This window comes from Protopterus annectens, chromosome 1.part2 (genome assembly GCF_019279795.1).
Source record: "Protopterus annectens isolate FY-2018-M chromosome 1.part2, PAN1.0, whole genome shotgun sequence".
Classification (NCBI taxonomy): domain Eukaryota; kingdom Metazoa; phylum Chordata; order Ceratodontiformes; family Protopteridae; genus Protopterus; species Protopterus annectens.
In genome coordinates this window covers 1,116,499,274-1,116,516,024 of record NC_056727.1, presented here as the reverse complement: position 1 = coordinate 1,116,516,024, position 16,751 = coordinate 1,116,499,274, and the positions used below count along the sequence as shown (strand labels likewise).

Below are 16,751 nucleotides of genomic sequence, written 5' to 3'. Positions count from 1 at the left end.
TAGACGTATCCCTCACTCTTCCACGTTAGGAGTTATAGTGGGTAGGCACAGGGTTGCGTGTGGGAGAGTTTCTCATCTATGTCCAAATTTTTTGTGTCATTCATGGTATCCTTCTTTATGGTTTTCATTTTCCAACACATCTAATAGAGTTAACGTAAGATTACATGTTTTAATTACTCTATGTGGTCTTTAGCTTCATGGAATGTAAAGGGGTTGCAAGCAGATAATAAAAGAAAACTCTTTCTACATTTGGTCCTTAAGGCGAATCTGGACTTTGTAATGGTACAAGAAACACATCTAGTAAAGGAGCAGTGGTATCCCTCTTTGAAAAAAATGGATTCAAACTATTATTGTGGTGGGAAATAAAACTAACAAGGTAGGAGTTGCTATCATTGCTAAAAATTCTTTTCAACACGATATTATAAAGCAAGACTCAGACCCAGAAGGTAGATGGTGTTATTTCGTAACTAAAGTTGCTCATCTAAATAAACCAATTTTAGTTGTCAATATTTATACCCTGTGCTCCTTTCAACAAAATTTTTTGATGAATATTTGTAAGTCCTTCCCTAATCATTACTACATTTTGGGGGGTGATTGGAATTCAATTCAAGACCCTAAGTCAGATAGAACCAACACGAAATCTAAGTTTAATATGCAAGCCTCTACTGCAATTAGTGAAATTAAAAGTGATTTCAATCTATTTGACCCATATTTTAACTTCTCTTCACAGCGGCCTAATAAAGGGTTTACTTTTTTCTCACAATGTTATAAGTGTTGGTCCAGGTTGGACTTCTTTTTGATTTCTGATGTTTTTTTCCCTTATGTACTTTCATTTATTACTGAACCTAGGTTTTTTTCAGACCATTCTAGAATCACTTTGGTTATTGACTGGCTATACAATCATTCCCTAAAAAACAGGACTATTTCGTGGTGCTTTAATCCTAATCTACTTAAAAAAATGATATTAAACAAGAAATTGACAATCTTCTTGATAAATGTATACTTTCTATCTCAGAGAAAAATACACCGATAGATATAATCTGGGATATCACAAAAGCAATGATTAGAGGGGTGTTAATTAATAAATCCTCATTTCATAAGAAAAATACCCTTAATAAAGAGAATAATATCAAGGAAGAAATAACCAAACTTGACTTGGAACTTCAAAAGAATTACTCATCGAACTTAGAAAATAATATATCTCAACTTCAACGGCAACTCCTATCACTGCAAGCAGAGAACTTGTTGTTTCAGGAGACAAAATGTATAGCCAATTACTCACACTGGGTCCAACTACCTTCCAGATTTTTAGCAAGACTACTTAATCATCATAAACCTATACCCAATATTTCAGAAATTACTTTTCAAAATAAAAATTATAGAAATGTACAAGATATAATTGCGATTTTTTGAAGAAATTTATAAAAATGTTTATAATCCCCTTCCTCTGTCATACAAGGAACAGGATTTGCATCTATTTCTCAAACAATTAACATTCCCCAAAATCAGTGAACAGCAACAAGACCTATTATTGGCTGACTTTACCCAAGCGGAAATCAAAGTAGCAATTAACAGTTTGAAATCTAATAAGGCACCAGGCCCAGATGTTTTTTTCAGCCGAATTTTATAAATGTTTTATTACAAAAATTTCAGTTATATTATGGCATCTTTTTGCATACATTACACATTTTGGTATTACGGACCCACATTTAAACGCATCTAGAACTATTTTACTTCCTAAACCAAATTTGGACACGACTAATCCTCATAACTATAGGCCCATCTCTATTATTAATTTAGATATGAGAATTATGGCGACTATATTGGCTAATAGACTTAGATCTGTTATTACATATATTATATCTCCAGAACAATCGGGGTTTATTAATCAGAGGCAGACTATGGATCAAACACTTACTCTTGAGGCAATGATTTTGCTTTCTTTGGTTAAACAAACTCCTATATACACATTAGCTATTGATGCCTCTAAAGCTTTAGATCAAATTAATAAGGAGTTTTTAGCAGCAATCTTCCCGCATTTTAACATGCCTAAACAATTTATTCAGTATATTAACACCCTTCATTTGAGGGCATACACCACTTTGCAAATAAATAAATGTAATTCAAAGAGAATTGAAATTAATAATGGGGTAAGACAAGGCTGTCCCCTTTCACCCCTCTTATTTAATATATTTATTGAGCCTCTGTTTTTACTAATAAAACAAAAAACTTTTCATAAGATCCCGATTTTATTTAATACAAAAATTCCATTTTCAGCTTATGCAGATGATTTAAATATCTATTATTCTCTTCCTAACGCAGATTTTAATAAAATAATAAAATCAATAGATACATTCTCTAAGTTCTCTCATTATAAGGTGAATATGGATAAATCGATAATTTTCCCTTTAAATAATTATTCACAATACCCAAGTGTTTTTACCCCACAATATATTAAAATTAAAGACCATCTACACTATCTTGGAATTTCTTTTTTCCAGGATGCTCATAAATATTATCGAGAGAATTCGAGTAGTGTGTGGTCTAACATACAAAAAGACCTGGACAGATGGACACAACTTATGCTTCCTTTCCTATCCAAAGTGGCTATTATAAAAATGAATGTACTTCTGAGGTTACTTTATATATTTAATGCATCTAACACATGCATTCAAAAGAAAATTTTCAAAAACAACCAAACTGTTTTATCGAAATTCTTATGGCACCCAAAACCTACCAGGATAAGTTATCAGAAACTAATTTATCGTAAGGATAAAGGAGGTGTGGGACTTCCAGACCTCAGGTTATATTATGAAATTAACAAATGTAGTAGATTAATTACCATTGCAGAATATAAGGAGGATCCAAATAAGTGGTGCCCGATATGGGTGAAACTATATTACAATTATGCTAAATCATTACAGCTTAACCCCAGGGCTCTACCTTTTTTAAATAAGAAAAATAGGAGGATCTATAAAGTGAATAAGGATCTAAAGGAGCAAATTATAATTACTCAGAATCTGTTTGAGTCCCTGAATTTATACTCCACATACATGACACTCCAGCCGATTCACCTCAACCCCAATCTTAAATTAAATGATAGGGTGATTGATCTAAATTCCTACCTATTATTGAGGGATAAAGCTGTGTTAGATTTTCTTCCATTTAAATTTGATTCAGCAATCAGTATGAGGGACAAATTAAATTTCCCACATAAATACACAGTTATTATAAGGCAACTGAAGGAGTTGTGTAATAAATTCTGGGATGGCAGTAATATCTTAGATTCAGATATCTCTACATGTAAAACCATATGGGATTTGTTGCAATGGAAAAAAAATTATTTTGAATGTATATAAAGTCATCATTTCTATGAAATGCAACAAAGAAGCTATTCACTCTAGTTATTGGAGTCAACAGGACCCTACGATTACATCCACTAAAATTGCACAGGCTATTTAAAAGTTCTCCAAATTCTTTCCCCTTCACAAACTAAGATATACGCAACTTATGATTCTCAACAATGCTTACTACACACCCCATATTTTAAGTAAGTTGTACCAGGATATTCCAGTAAACTGCCAATTTTGCCCATTTCAAGAGGTAGATATCATTCACATATTCTGGAGTTGTAAATGTTCATACAAACTTTGGTGTGCTTTAAGGGTTAAGTTAGAAAAAATGGGATATGAAAAAACAAAATTATCATGGAAATTTGCGCTCCTACATATTCCCCCACCAGGAATTAGAAAGAAACATATACATCTGCTAATACCTATTTTTATGCTAATAAAATGCTACATCACATTAAATTGGAAAAATAGAAATTTACTATCATGGGATGGTTTTAAGCAAGTAGCTAGTAAGCAATTACTTGCACACAAATATTTGTGGTATTCCATGAAGCAACAACCTTCACAGGAGGATTTTTGGAAATCTGTATTAGACCTGATTATGACATGATGTTATGGAATTTGCATGAGTTTTATTCATTATGATATAGATGAGAATTGTACATAGTTATTTTGATATGTAGTTTGTATTTATGTTTAGTGACTAAGAATTGTAAGTGTGGTTTTTTTCTTAAAATCAATAAAGAGAATGTTAAAAAATAGGATATATGGACATAGATGTGATACAGAGAAAGAAATATGAACAAATGCTCAAGCCAAACATGTGATACAGAAAGGGAGAAATCATAAATTTAAGTGTTTGTTGACTTAATATGCCCCAGTTTACAACGTGGAGACATTCAAAATAATACTGAAGTAAGAGAGCAGAAGTAGATCTTAGAATTGGATGGATAGGATTAAACAGTGCAACCTCTTTAAAACCTGTCCTTAAACAAAGAGGTTTAAAACATGAATTTGCAGGTTTAAAACCATATTTGGTATTTTTTTCAGTTGTTTTATTTATAGAATTTTATGTCAGAAGATGTCTATACTTGTTTTACATGTATTTATTTTAATTGGAAGTTTTGTTATATGTCATGTGACCATCTAACAGCCTTTAAAAGTAATTGTTGAGAGTCACACAAAACGTTTAGACCTGAAGAAGCATATGTAAAAACTCATTTTGTCTTTTAGCAGCTGACATTAAATATTTTTACATACCTTCTCGTGTGGTTGAGCAGTGTCTGTTTTTTGGAAAATTAGACTCCTTTAAAAACAAGTTTAAAAAGCATGTTTGATGTTTACTCTTCTGCTGCATTTTAGGTCTTTTTTTGGCATGCAGCTCTCGGCATTGTGAAGCCCAACACTGAACAAGAAGTCATAAACGAGTATGTAAAAGTTGTAACTGAAGTCTATAAACACATTCTGGTTGGAAAAAAACAATAGTTAGACATATTTGTAAAACATATAGCAGATATATGAAACAGAAACTAGAGTTATTCTGCCTTGAAATTGCAATATCTGTAACTATTCCAAGGCCAGGAAGCTAAAGCTGTTAAAGAAAAATTTAAAAAAATTGTATGCCGACTGCCAAGAATAGAAAAGCATGCTCATTATCAGGTAAAAGTGAACCCTCAATTTACCTGTATCTGTTGTTGCTCTTTGAAAAAAACTATGCAAGCTGAATAGCTGAATGAACAAAGAATAAGAGAGAAAAAGCTACACTGAAGCTTGTGATGAACAGAAATGTCAGTTCATTTTCTCTGCCTATGTTGTAATCTGAAAATTCAACCACTGTATTTTAGGAGAGTAGTTTAGGGATTTATATTGTGTACCTTTTGTATGTTTAGCCTGCTTAGTATCAGAGATGTGATTCAAAAGACTATACCCTTAGTGGTCATGAGATAATGCACTCAAATAATTTTGTCAGTTGAGCAGTTTAGTGATTCTGTGCAGTTTGTATATTTTAATCTGTTTAGTATCTGTGTGAATCATAAGATTGCTGGCCATTAAATTCTCCAGTTAGATAATACATATGTATTAGCAGACAAAGGCATGAAAATGAGGTAATTCATCAACAAGTTGCCTGAAAAAGGACTCAAGTAAATTGCCATGTCAATTGGAAGCAAAGGCCCTGGCTAAAGTCTAGGATTACCAGTACTAAACTACTTTGTACTTCAACTAAGACTCAAACGCTGTCTGGGCCCTCTATGGTTTTTTAAGGAACTGGGAGCTGACCAAGGCACTGAAGCATCAGTGAGCATGCACTCTCTCTCTCATGTATCCTCTGCTTTGCAAAGGGAAGGAAGCTTATGAAGTTCTATAGCGCAGTGGTTAAAAATTTGGTTTTGTAAACTAGAGGTCATGAGTTTGAGTCTAAACAAGAAAACTCTCTACAAGGTCTCCTCACCCTAGAAAATAGTGACATTTGTGTAGTTACTGAGACGTGGTTTAAAGCTCAGAGCAGTCTATATTACCTGATCAAATGTTTAGGTTAGTGAATACCTAAACATCGACTTGGTAATATCGAAAAATTAAAACAGCCAACGGCCGATTTAATGTAGGGAATGAATTCCCTCGGCCACAAAAAAAAAAATTTAAACCAAAATTAAGGGGGGGGGGGCTATGCCCCCCACCCCCAACTAAATATACCAACTCCAAGATCACTCTACAGTGGGGAAAGGGGCAAAATCCACATAACGGCCAAGAGAATTTTCGTGTTTTTTTGCTTTCGCTGTTACCAGATCGACGTTTACGTATTCGCTAACCTAAGCATTTGATCAGGTAATAGGAACCCTTCAGAGCGCACCTCAGCAAGACAACACTATAACGCCTTCCACACATTTAGAACAGCTACAACACAGCAGGGATTAATGGTGGAGGTGTCTTGATTTACATCAAAAATAAATGTACCTCCAGACTAGTCAAACAGAGCAATGCAGTTGAGGCTCTCCATGTTCAAATCACCATAGAAAAATTCCCATTGTACTTCCTTGAAAGCTATATGTCCCCCTTCATGACCCAGGAAATCCATAACACATATTTAAGCTTACTGGAGTCTCTCGCTATCCAAACCAATACCATGTTATTGGGTGAATTTATTTACCCGGTATTAACTGGTAATTATATAGGGTTTATATCGGAACATTGAAAGACTAAAATTCCGAATCACACAGCATCAAACATGGAACATCGAACGCAAACAACCCCGAAAGCTCAAAATTTTGAAAATGGAATGTACAAACAAAAACACTCACCTAACCGTAACACACCAAACACCACACCTCTTAAACCATCAAAACACAACCCAGCCACCTAATGCAAGTACCCTACAAACATAAACATTCAGTACTCTACTCCACTCAACAGAAAGTAAATATTAAAAACAAAACCAGCATAATAGCACACAACAATTACCACACTACATACACACTATGTACAAACAACAAAATATTTACACTATTTACTACTAAAATACACAAACAAGCTACAAACTATTATGTGGGGGGCTTTGCCTCCCACACCCCCTACACACACCCTACTTAAATATACCAACTCCGAGATCGCACCACAGTAGAGGTAATACATTCACATGTAACATTCCGATGTTATGTGTCTTTCTTACCCTGCTATTGAACAGTGGTTCGTAGCAGACGTTCTTCACATTTCACATTTCCCAGTGACGTCAGGGTGTGTAACTTTGCATGGGCTGACTATGGGAGTCCGGGATTTCTGTTTTCTGAATTTTGAGCTTTCTGCATTGTTTGCGTTCGAGATTTGGTGTTAGATGTTGTGTGATTCGAGATTATGGGTGTTCGATGTTCTGATATACACCCATTATATATGACACTAAAAGTATAGGCACAGAGATTCCTGGACTTTGTAAACACAAACTCCCTGGACCAGATGTCAGTACTCCAATTAGGGTCACAAATATACTGGATTTAGTCCTCACTAGTACAAGAGAGTACTAGACAGTTACTGGTGTGATGTCCTATCTGATAAGGTCAGACCACAAAACAGCCTCCTTTGAAGTGCAAATAAAACCCAGAACCCCAACCAGCAATGGAACATTCAAGAACTACTCTAAGGCTAACTTCCTACTATTAAGTGATAACCTGGCACAATTTCAAGCCCATTCCCAAACCCTGAGAACACTACTGCCTTTGCAGAACTATTCATAGAAACCTTATGCAGGTATGCTAATAGCTGCATAGATGCCACTGTGCACATCAGGAATAAGTACAGAACTAACTCAGAAAACAAGCCACCTTTGTGGAATCACAGCATCAATAGATCATATAACAGAAAGAAGAAAATCATGGGAAAAAGTAGGAGGTGTTGCATCTAGCAGGATAAAAGCACTCATCAAACTAAACAAACAACTCAGAGAAAAAATAAAGTCTACCAAAGCCAAATTTGAGGTAATTCAATTGTGTGCTGAGCTCATTTTTAAATGTAGCTCCCCCAACTGTCAGGGAACAGGTCCTTGATGCTCTATCTAAGGCCAAGAATACTGCATTGATGGGCCGTGATGATATCCCTGGCTGATTTCTAAATGGCATGAAACATGACATATCAGGGAGTCTGAAATAACTATTTAACCATAGCCTCCAAACACAAAGGTGTGTCATCTATGCACCCGGGAAACTACAGACCTGTAAGTCTCACTAGTTTCATATGCAAAGTCATGGAAAGAATTATCATGTAAATGATTGATAATGACATATGAAACTTTCAGACACTGGACTTAGCCCAGTTTGGGTTTCTTTAAGGGGAGGTCATGCCTATTTAGCCTGGTGGACTTTTTTCAGAAAGTCACCAAAGCAATTGATGCCTATGCTGACCTGGCCGAGGCATTTGACAACATATCCCACCCTCAGGCATTGTTGACAAAATCAAGAGCTTCGGTATCAAACCTTCTGTCACCTGGAAGAGTGCCAGCAGGCTCATAGACTGGACTCAGGAAGTTAGAATTAAGGAATCCACCTGTACAAAGATGCCAGTCATCAGCAGAGTCCCTCAAGGATTGGTCCTGGGACTGCTTCTTTTCGGCATCTAATTCTCTGAAGTTAAGGCCAATGTCAAGTGCCTTTTTCAGGCCAAATTCGCAAATGACTGCAAATTAAGAGCAGTCATAGACTCCCCCCACCAACATTAAATTTCCTTAAAAAGAGCTGATACTGACAAATTACTGGTATCAGAACCACAGACTAAAACTAAATGCTAAGAAATGCATAATAGTATCCTTCAGGAAGTTGGACACCTCGGTAACTTCCATATTGACAACACACCCCTAACACACATAAATAGTAATATAGCCTTCAACCATCACATGTCTATGGTAGTGAGGAAATCATTCAATGCTGTGTGATTTATAAACAAAGATATGGCATCTAGGTCCAAGGAGGTCATTGTACCACTGTATTCAGCATTCATCAGACCTATCATTGAGTACAGTCCCTCTTTGGTATGTACCTAACTAGGCACATCCAACAATCGGAATATCCAAAGAGATTTTGCACTAAAAGAATACAGGGCATAAATAACATGTCCTTTGAAGACTGCCTCAAAGCCCATCTTGTATTCTGCCTCTAACAGGCTGTTGCAGGAGATTTATTCCTGGATACAAGGCTTCTTTGGAACCCCACTCTGATGGACCTCCTTCATTTCTGCAAAACAAACAACACTAGAATTAACTATTCTAAACACCTAAACTTTATCATAGATATACATTAGACCTGCTGGAGAGACAGACACATACCCTTTCTTCCTATCCCAGTTCAAATGTAACTTGGACAACTGGATGGAGAGCTGGAAATTTACCCCTGGTTTAGCACCTATGACTCTAATGGACACAGGCAGCCTGTAAATGATTCATCTCCCAGGTCCCTGTTTGTATGTTTTTAATCACAAAAGCCCCTGCTGATCCTACCAAGGGTACCAGAAGTTGTCAGAGATTTTGGATGCATGGCTAGGCTTAAAAAGGCCCTTGTGGTCATCATAGAGGAAGTACAACTATTCATTTGTGTATACATTTACTTACATTTTCACTACTTATTTTTACAAAGTAGGTTGGTCCCTAGATTTTTTTTTATTCACAATCAAGGCTCACTACAGTATTAAGTGCAGAAACATCTTACAACCCCTCCTCTCCATCACAATACAATATAAATCAAATAAAAAAGAGGAAAGGAAAAAGTGAGTCATTAAACTCCTTGAACCAGGCCTCCTAAAAGGACACTTTTGTCTAAGGTCCATAATGAGTCTTAGTTGTGGGTAAAAAAAGGGTCTTAGAACCAGCCCACTTACTTAGGAAAAAATAAAGTGTGAATAAATAAATATACATGTGTAGCTGTGTTTCCTCTAGGTTCATTTGTCTGTTGGTGTATAAATCACGTCTGCATGAGGGAGAGATGTCACTTAAAACTGCTGGACAGTTTCCAGCTGTTTCACTAGCTTAATGCTAAGAGTAGATAGAATGGTGATCTGGGGAGACCAGGTCTGAGTTTGACTATGCATTCTGTAGTGTTGTGCTCATAGGTCGTACCCAGAGTCTGTGCCGCTACCTGATAAAACAGTTTATGTGAGTGCTTTTGTTGATGCATTCTAATTGTTAATCATCCATATCATGTTGGGGGAGGAAGGTGTTTCTGCACTTACTCTGAATGAGCAATGTACTGAGCCCTTGTCATGGTTGATAAGAAAATGTCTGTGGAAAAGTTCCTATACTTGGTAAAAATAAATAGCGAAAATGTGAATAAATATGCTGCACTTTCTGTGTTCTCAATGGTTTGTGTGTGTGTGTGTGTGTGTGTGTGTGTGTGTGTGTGTGTGTGTGTGTGTGTGTGTGTGTGTGTGTGTGTGTGTGTCTATATGGGTTTATGTCAGATGACTGAGTTTTTGGAGGGTCGAACTTAATGTGGTTGAGACCATATGTTTGACTTTCCAAAAACTCAAATGAAACAAAACAAAATAACAAAAATCTACATTTTTCAGGGGGCAAGACCCCATGCACCCCCACACCTCCTGGAAATTATATATACTAACTTTGAGATCATAGTACAGAGGGAAGAAGGATAAATTCCCGAATCCCCACTGTATTGCAATCACCATATAATGCTTCAAGTTTTCATATGTGTGTGTGTGTGTGTGTGTGTGTGTGTGTGTGTGTGTGTGTGTGTGTGTGTGTGTGTGTGTGTGTGTGTGTGTGTATGTTTGTGTTTCTGTTTGTGTGTGTATGTGTGTGTGTGTGTGTGTTTGTGTTTCTGTGTGTGTGTGTGTGTGTGTGTGTGTGTGTGTGTGTGTGTGTGTGTGTGTGTGTGTGTGTGTGTGTGTGTGTGTGTGTGTGTGTGTGTGTGTGTGTGTGTGTGTGTGTGTGTTTCTGTTTGTGTGTGTGTGTGTGTGTGTGTGTGTGTGTAGACACAAAGTGCACATGAGGAGCCAAGAGTGTCGATTAATAAAAAAAAAAGTTTGGTAACTGATTAAGCTCACTAGCACAAGTGCCACCTTTCAGGGGTGACCCAAAAACACTGTCTAGTAGCCATAAAAGAGGTGGAAGGACTCAAACTCTTTACCCTTGACTATAGGCAGCAGCTCATTCATGCTTCTAGCTACTATGCATAATTTAGTACATGCTTAAAATAACAAGAAAGTATGAACTTAACTTGTAAGCTTTTAAATGACAGCCAAAAGCACAATCCTTTTCGGCTTTTATATAACAGTCAAAAAGCACAAACTTGCTTGCAAGCTTTCACTCTCAGCTCCTGTTTAAAATAAATCACTCATTTGACTTCTGTCCACAATCTTTAAGATTTTTAGAGCTAAGAGTGTTAGCAAAAGCAATATTTCCAATCGTGACCCCAAAGTACAAAGCTTTCCTTCACACAACTCAACAACTCACAGTCTCTTTATCTCATCTTTATCCTCCACAGCTCTTTGATTATAAATATTTTTCCACTTTTTTGAAGTGCTTTTTAAATGGTATTCATCTATTAAGGCAAACTTACACAAAAAGCTCAACACATACATAACAGTCCTTGTACAGCCTTGTCATAAAGTTATGGAAAAAGCTGTTCCAAAAATCCAGAAAGTTATAGATTCTAATTGTTTTTAAAGGCAGAAAGAATAAAAACTATGTGATATCCCTTGCTTACTAGAGCAACTTATGTTCTGTAGCCATAAGTATGTTTTTCTTTCTCAATACTGATATGAAGCTACGGTTTCTATTCTGATATCTGAATATTTCATTAAAATGCTATGATTCAGCAGAACGGGGGACTATATGAAATGTTAGGCACTTTCTATAAAGAGGTCTTCTGTACGGCTTCTACAAAAGTTGAAGTATCATATATTCATATATATATATATATATATATATATATATATATATATATATATATATATATATATATATACATATATATATCAATTTATATATATATATATATATATATATATATATATATATACACACACATACATATATGTGTGTGTGTGTGTGTGTGTGTGTGTGTGCATATATATATATATATATATATATATATATATATATATATATATATATATATATATATATGTAGGTTCACTACGAAAGACCGAAAACTGACAATACCGATGCCCGTAATCCCGAGACCAAATACCCGAAAGACGAGAAGACTAATGGACCATAAGCGCGAAATTCAAAATCGCGAATGATCAGCACACATGCAGTACACACTTACACATACACACAGTGTCCCCCCAAACCCAAACAATTAATCCTACACTATAGTTAAACAGGGGGGCAAGCCCCTCCTGCACTCCCCCTACTTTAATATTCTAACTCAGAGATTGCACAAACACACACACAAGGCAGACTCACACCCACACATTACAGTCCCTCACACACACATACCACAGTCACAACACACACTAACACGCACTAAAGCCCCTCACAAACACACTTACACACAGATACTTACCTGAACCGCAACTGAAGAAGCGCTAAATCAATATCCCTTAACATCGGGATTTTGAATTTCATGCTTCTGGTCTTTCGGTAATGTGGGGTATTGGGCTTCTGGTCTCAGTAATTTGGGCGTCGGGATTCTGAGCATTTGGTATTTCATAGGGGACCCATATATATATATATATATATATATATAGATATAGATATTTGGGTTGACTTGTGTAGATTGAAATTTTACTTAATCGAATTTCACTTATGTGACACAACAACACCAAACATTTAATTCAACGAACATTTACATCACTCAAGTTTAGTCCGGGAAAAGAGGCAGTTGGCCAACATGGGAAAATTTGCTCTTTTCTCCACTATAGTGTGATCTCAGAGTTTGTATATTTAGTTAGGGGGTGGGGGGGGGGGGTTGAAGCCTCCACTTGTGTGGGTTTGACGTGTTTCAGTATGTTTTTTTAAAATGCTGGCCATCTGCCTCTTTCCCAGATTAAAACTTCGATGAACTGAATGTTCGGTGTTGTCATCTCAAGTAAATGAAATTCAGGTAAGTGAACGTTCGTTCATCTGATACACACACACACACACACACACACACACACACACACACACACACACACACACACACACACACACACACACACACACTAAGAATGTGGAGTGTGTACTGTTTGAGTAGGAAGTATTCTGGGATGGATGTACATGTCTGCTCCCAACTACTTAGTTGAAAATGCAATGAGTCCATACACTTTCTTAAAAAATGTCACATAGTCTAGGTATGTTTGGTCTAACATATTCAACTCAACTACTTGGAGACGGCAATGCAGGAGACAATTTAAAGAGAATGTGCTTAGTATTAATGAGTGTGGCATGTTGTTTTTAAAAAATCTCCACTGTGTATGATGATGGTCTTGTGTGGAATATAATAAATTGCCCATAAATATTTTGTTGTTAACATGTCTTTTCCTATTGCTTTCTTTGTAGAAGAGTCAGATATGCAGTCACCAACAGCTGAAAACCCACAGGAACCTGTAGGAAGTCCGGACTTAAAAGATGCTTCTTAATCTGCCTGGACATGATGCGTTTCTTTTCTGGCCAAAAGTGGAGGGACTGCCTAGTGTCGAAGCAGCTTTGATCATGTGACCTAGAGTTGCTGAGTTTCCTTGAGATATGCAGACAACATCTCAAGTAGCAGAGTGAGGAAATGAAAAAGGAGCAGAGGAAACATTTTCAAAATTTAATTACAATTAGTCCGATTACAGAACTCAGAGAAACATTCCGGCAGTGACTAGGGTTAAAAAAAATGAAACACGTTATCATCTGAAGACTAACTAGGTTGCTTTAATTTCTGTGATTTTACTGTCCTGTTTTACTTTGCAAACGGAAACATGACATTCATTTTTGTAATGTTCTTCGAACAGAACTCTGTGCTCTGGTTCCTTCTGAGAAGAGTTGATAAAGGCAATAGCGGTGATCTAATTATGTGTAGCATGGTATGTCAGAAGGTACTGAATAACTCTGAGGTGATGTCAGAAACTGCTTTCTGTGAAGAGTCTCCAGCCAACAAGGGACATAACCATCTAAGGAGTGACAGGGTGTTTGAGGTAAAAGAGAAGTAACTTTTGCCCAGCACATAAAGTAGTAGGGCAAACTCATTAAACAGACATTCCAGTCATAGACTACACCCACTAGTGCAGAGCTAGTCAATAGATGATGTGACCAAAGTATTCTTTTTGATATTATAGGGATTTTTTAAATATAGAATTTCATTTTTTCTTGCTATGAGTGAATAAGAAATCACATTATCAAAAACCATATGTATGGATGCAGGTCTGCTGTAGAGTTCTTGACAAGGGCACCCTACTGCTCTATTACTTGTATTAGTGTGCGTGTATATGTTCATCTCTACTTTTGATTTCAAAACCCGGGGCCAACGAATGAAAAAAATTGTGTTTATGCCTCCATTGTTGATTTTCCACTAGGTAATACTGTGATAGGCTTTAAAGTTACTACTAGAAGCAGCAAGCAGAAGATAGAAGTTTTTTTTAATTATTATTATTTCAGAAGTACTCACCTTTACCTTTTCCATTGTTCAGTAAGAATATGCATCTTTCTCATATCAAGAAGTTATACAAACTGTGAGAGGGTGTTCCCTGGTTCTTTACACCTTTGCTTGCTTTAATTTGATAGTTTATTGTTAAACCAACATAGATCTTAACACTAGTCAATGTAGAACAATTGCAGTAAAAATAGAAGATAAGACACCAAAAACACAAAGAAACAAAATTAGAATTAATCCTCTGGAGACATCAGTCAGAGTTAACATCCTTTTATTGTCTAATTTCGCAAACAAGATGGATAAATACTTCTCTACCAGTGTTATACTGCATGTGTTCTGTTTACTGGGGTGAAAAGAGTTTACCTTGTTAACTTCATGAAATCACAGCCATAATCACAGGGTATGGTAAACTAAATATTGATATGCCAACTGCTTTCTTGATAAATGTTGTTACTCAAGTCAAATTTTGTAGTATAATGCTCAAAGTTTGTCACTTAATAAACATTAAAAATGTGATGCTCAGCTCAATCACCAAATTTATTTATTTATTTATTTATTGACATTTGGTGACTGGGAAAATCTGACTGGTTCTGAAACCCATTTTCAGCGGAGGCTTGGGGAGAAAAGCTCCAGTGGTACAAGTTTATGCAGAACACAGATATACTGTAATAACTTAAATATAAATTATCATATGGGTCCAGATGTGATACAAACAAGTATTTAGTGTGTACAATACTGCAAAAGAAAAAATAGAAAAATGTATATCTATTAGTTATCATGTAGTTTAACATACAGGTAAAAATATAACATGTAGTACCTCATACAGTATTTCACAGGAAGTAATCAGAATAGTTTTGCCTAGAAATTGCAGGCAGAGAAGGTACGGCATGTGTAGGCTATGTAAGTACAGGACATGTGTAGGCTATGTACATACAGGACATGTGTAGGCTATGTAAGTACAGGACATGTGTAGGCTATGTAAGTACAGGACATGTGTAGGCTATGTAAGTATAGGATGTCAGGGTGAGTAACAGAAATTAAAACTAGTGAAGATATAAGTAAAATGAATCAGGGGAAGGATAGGAGATTGAGTAGGAAGGTAGTATAAGACTTCTTAGGGAACAATCATAGTTGTATTCATTGTGTCAATGTGGGGTATAATTGAGTATCTGGGGTTGATGTTGGAAGAAGGGGATATGATGAAAGGATAGACAGAAATGGTAAGTAAACAAATAAATAAAAAGTGAGATACTTTTAGCTCTATTAGGCTTTTCAGATAATTAGATAATATATGGTAGACCAGTTCTTTAAAAGGAACTATCAGCTAAGACAGCTTCTTGCCAAAGCAAAGCATGGATTCAACTATACATTTTGTTTGAAAACGAGCACCATTTTCTGCAGGTACTGTTTACCGAATTATAGTAAAATGTATAAAAATGAGCCTGTGTGCATTGACCATGATATTCCATGAAAAAACACATTTTAGTGTTTGTCACGCACTGGGTATTAAAGGAAGAATGAAAGCAATCGAAGATTTAAATCCAATGAGCATCTTTCAGACTTTTTATCATCTTATTAATACCACTGATTTGTGGAATATTATAACACATTTTGCAGCCTACATACATCTTTGCATTCCAGAGCATTTTCTGAAAAATGAAGTTAAACTAAAAAAATAAGCCAACAACTAATAAATATCTTGTGAACATTAAAAGCTATTAAAAAGGTCAAAACAGCAGTGTTACCAGCAAAAAAAAAAAAAGTGTTCTTCTACAATGATAATAGGGCATTCACAGTCTGTACATAAGTAATGAAATATTAGATACATATAAGCCAATAATTATATGTCTCACTAATATTAACTCACTGTAGCTAATAGTAGTTTACTCCAACTTGTAACTTAATTGCATGCTGTATTAATGTCAGTCTTACTGTATGTTGTACTCATGTTTTCTTGGAGATTTTCTCCCTAGGCCTCCACTGAAAATGGGCTCATTCTGGCACAATGGACACTCCTGGTAAACAAATGTAAAATAAATAAATAGTAAATAATATTTCACAAAGAACTTTTGCATCAAGGAAACTGTATAACCTAGACATATATTGACAGGGCAAGTTGTTCAGCAGATCTTGAGCTTTCTCATGACAGCAAGAAGTTCCTTTATGGATGCTTGTTTACTGATATATTTACAGAAATATGAAAAAATACACTTATATGTATAATTGACAACATAACACAAAATATCTCTCATGATGTGCAACGTATAGTGCAAAACATTGATATAACAGTTGTCTGTACCATCACCTAAGGTTTCACCTGATTCCATCTAATAGTTTGTAAGTC

The 16,751-nt window shown here is 35.8% G+C and overlaps 1 protein-coding gene across 1 annotated transcript in view; it reads left to right on the top strand.

The window, feature by feature from the left end:
* The window catches only part of LOC122792257 (cAMP-dependent protein kinase inhibitor beta-like), an 81,927-nt gene extending 66,992 nt beyond the window's left edge, over positions 1–14,935 (top strand). The window contains exon 2 of the mRNA XM_044060007.1: positions 13,333–14,935. Coding sequence (XP_043915942.1) covers positions 13,333–13,412 — 80 coding nt within the window. The 3' untranslated portion in view covers positions 13,413–14,935. The remainder of the gene's footprint in view (positions 1–13,332) is intronic.
* Positions 14,936–16,751: the final 1,816 nt, after the last annotated feature.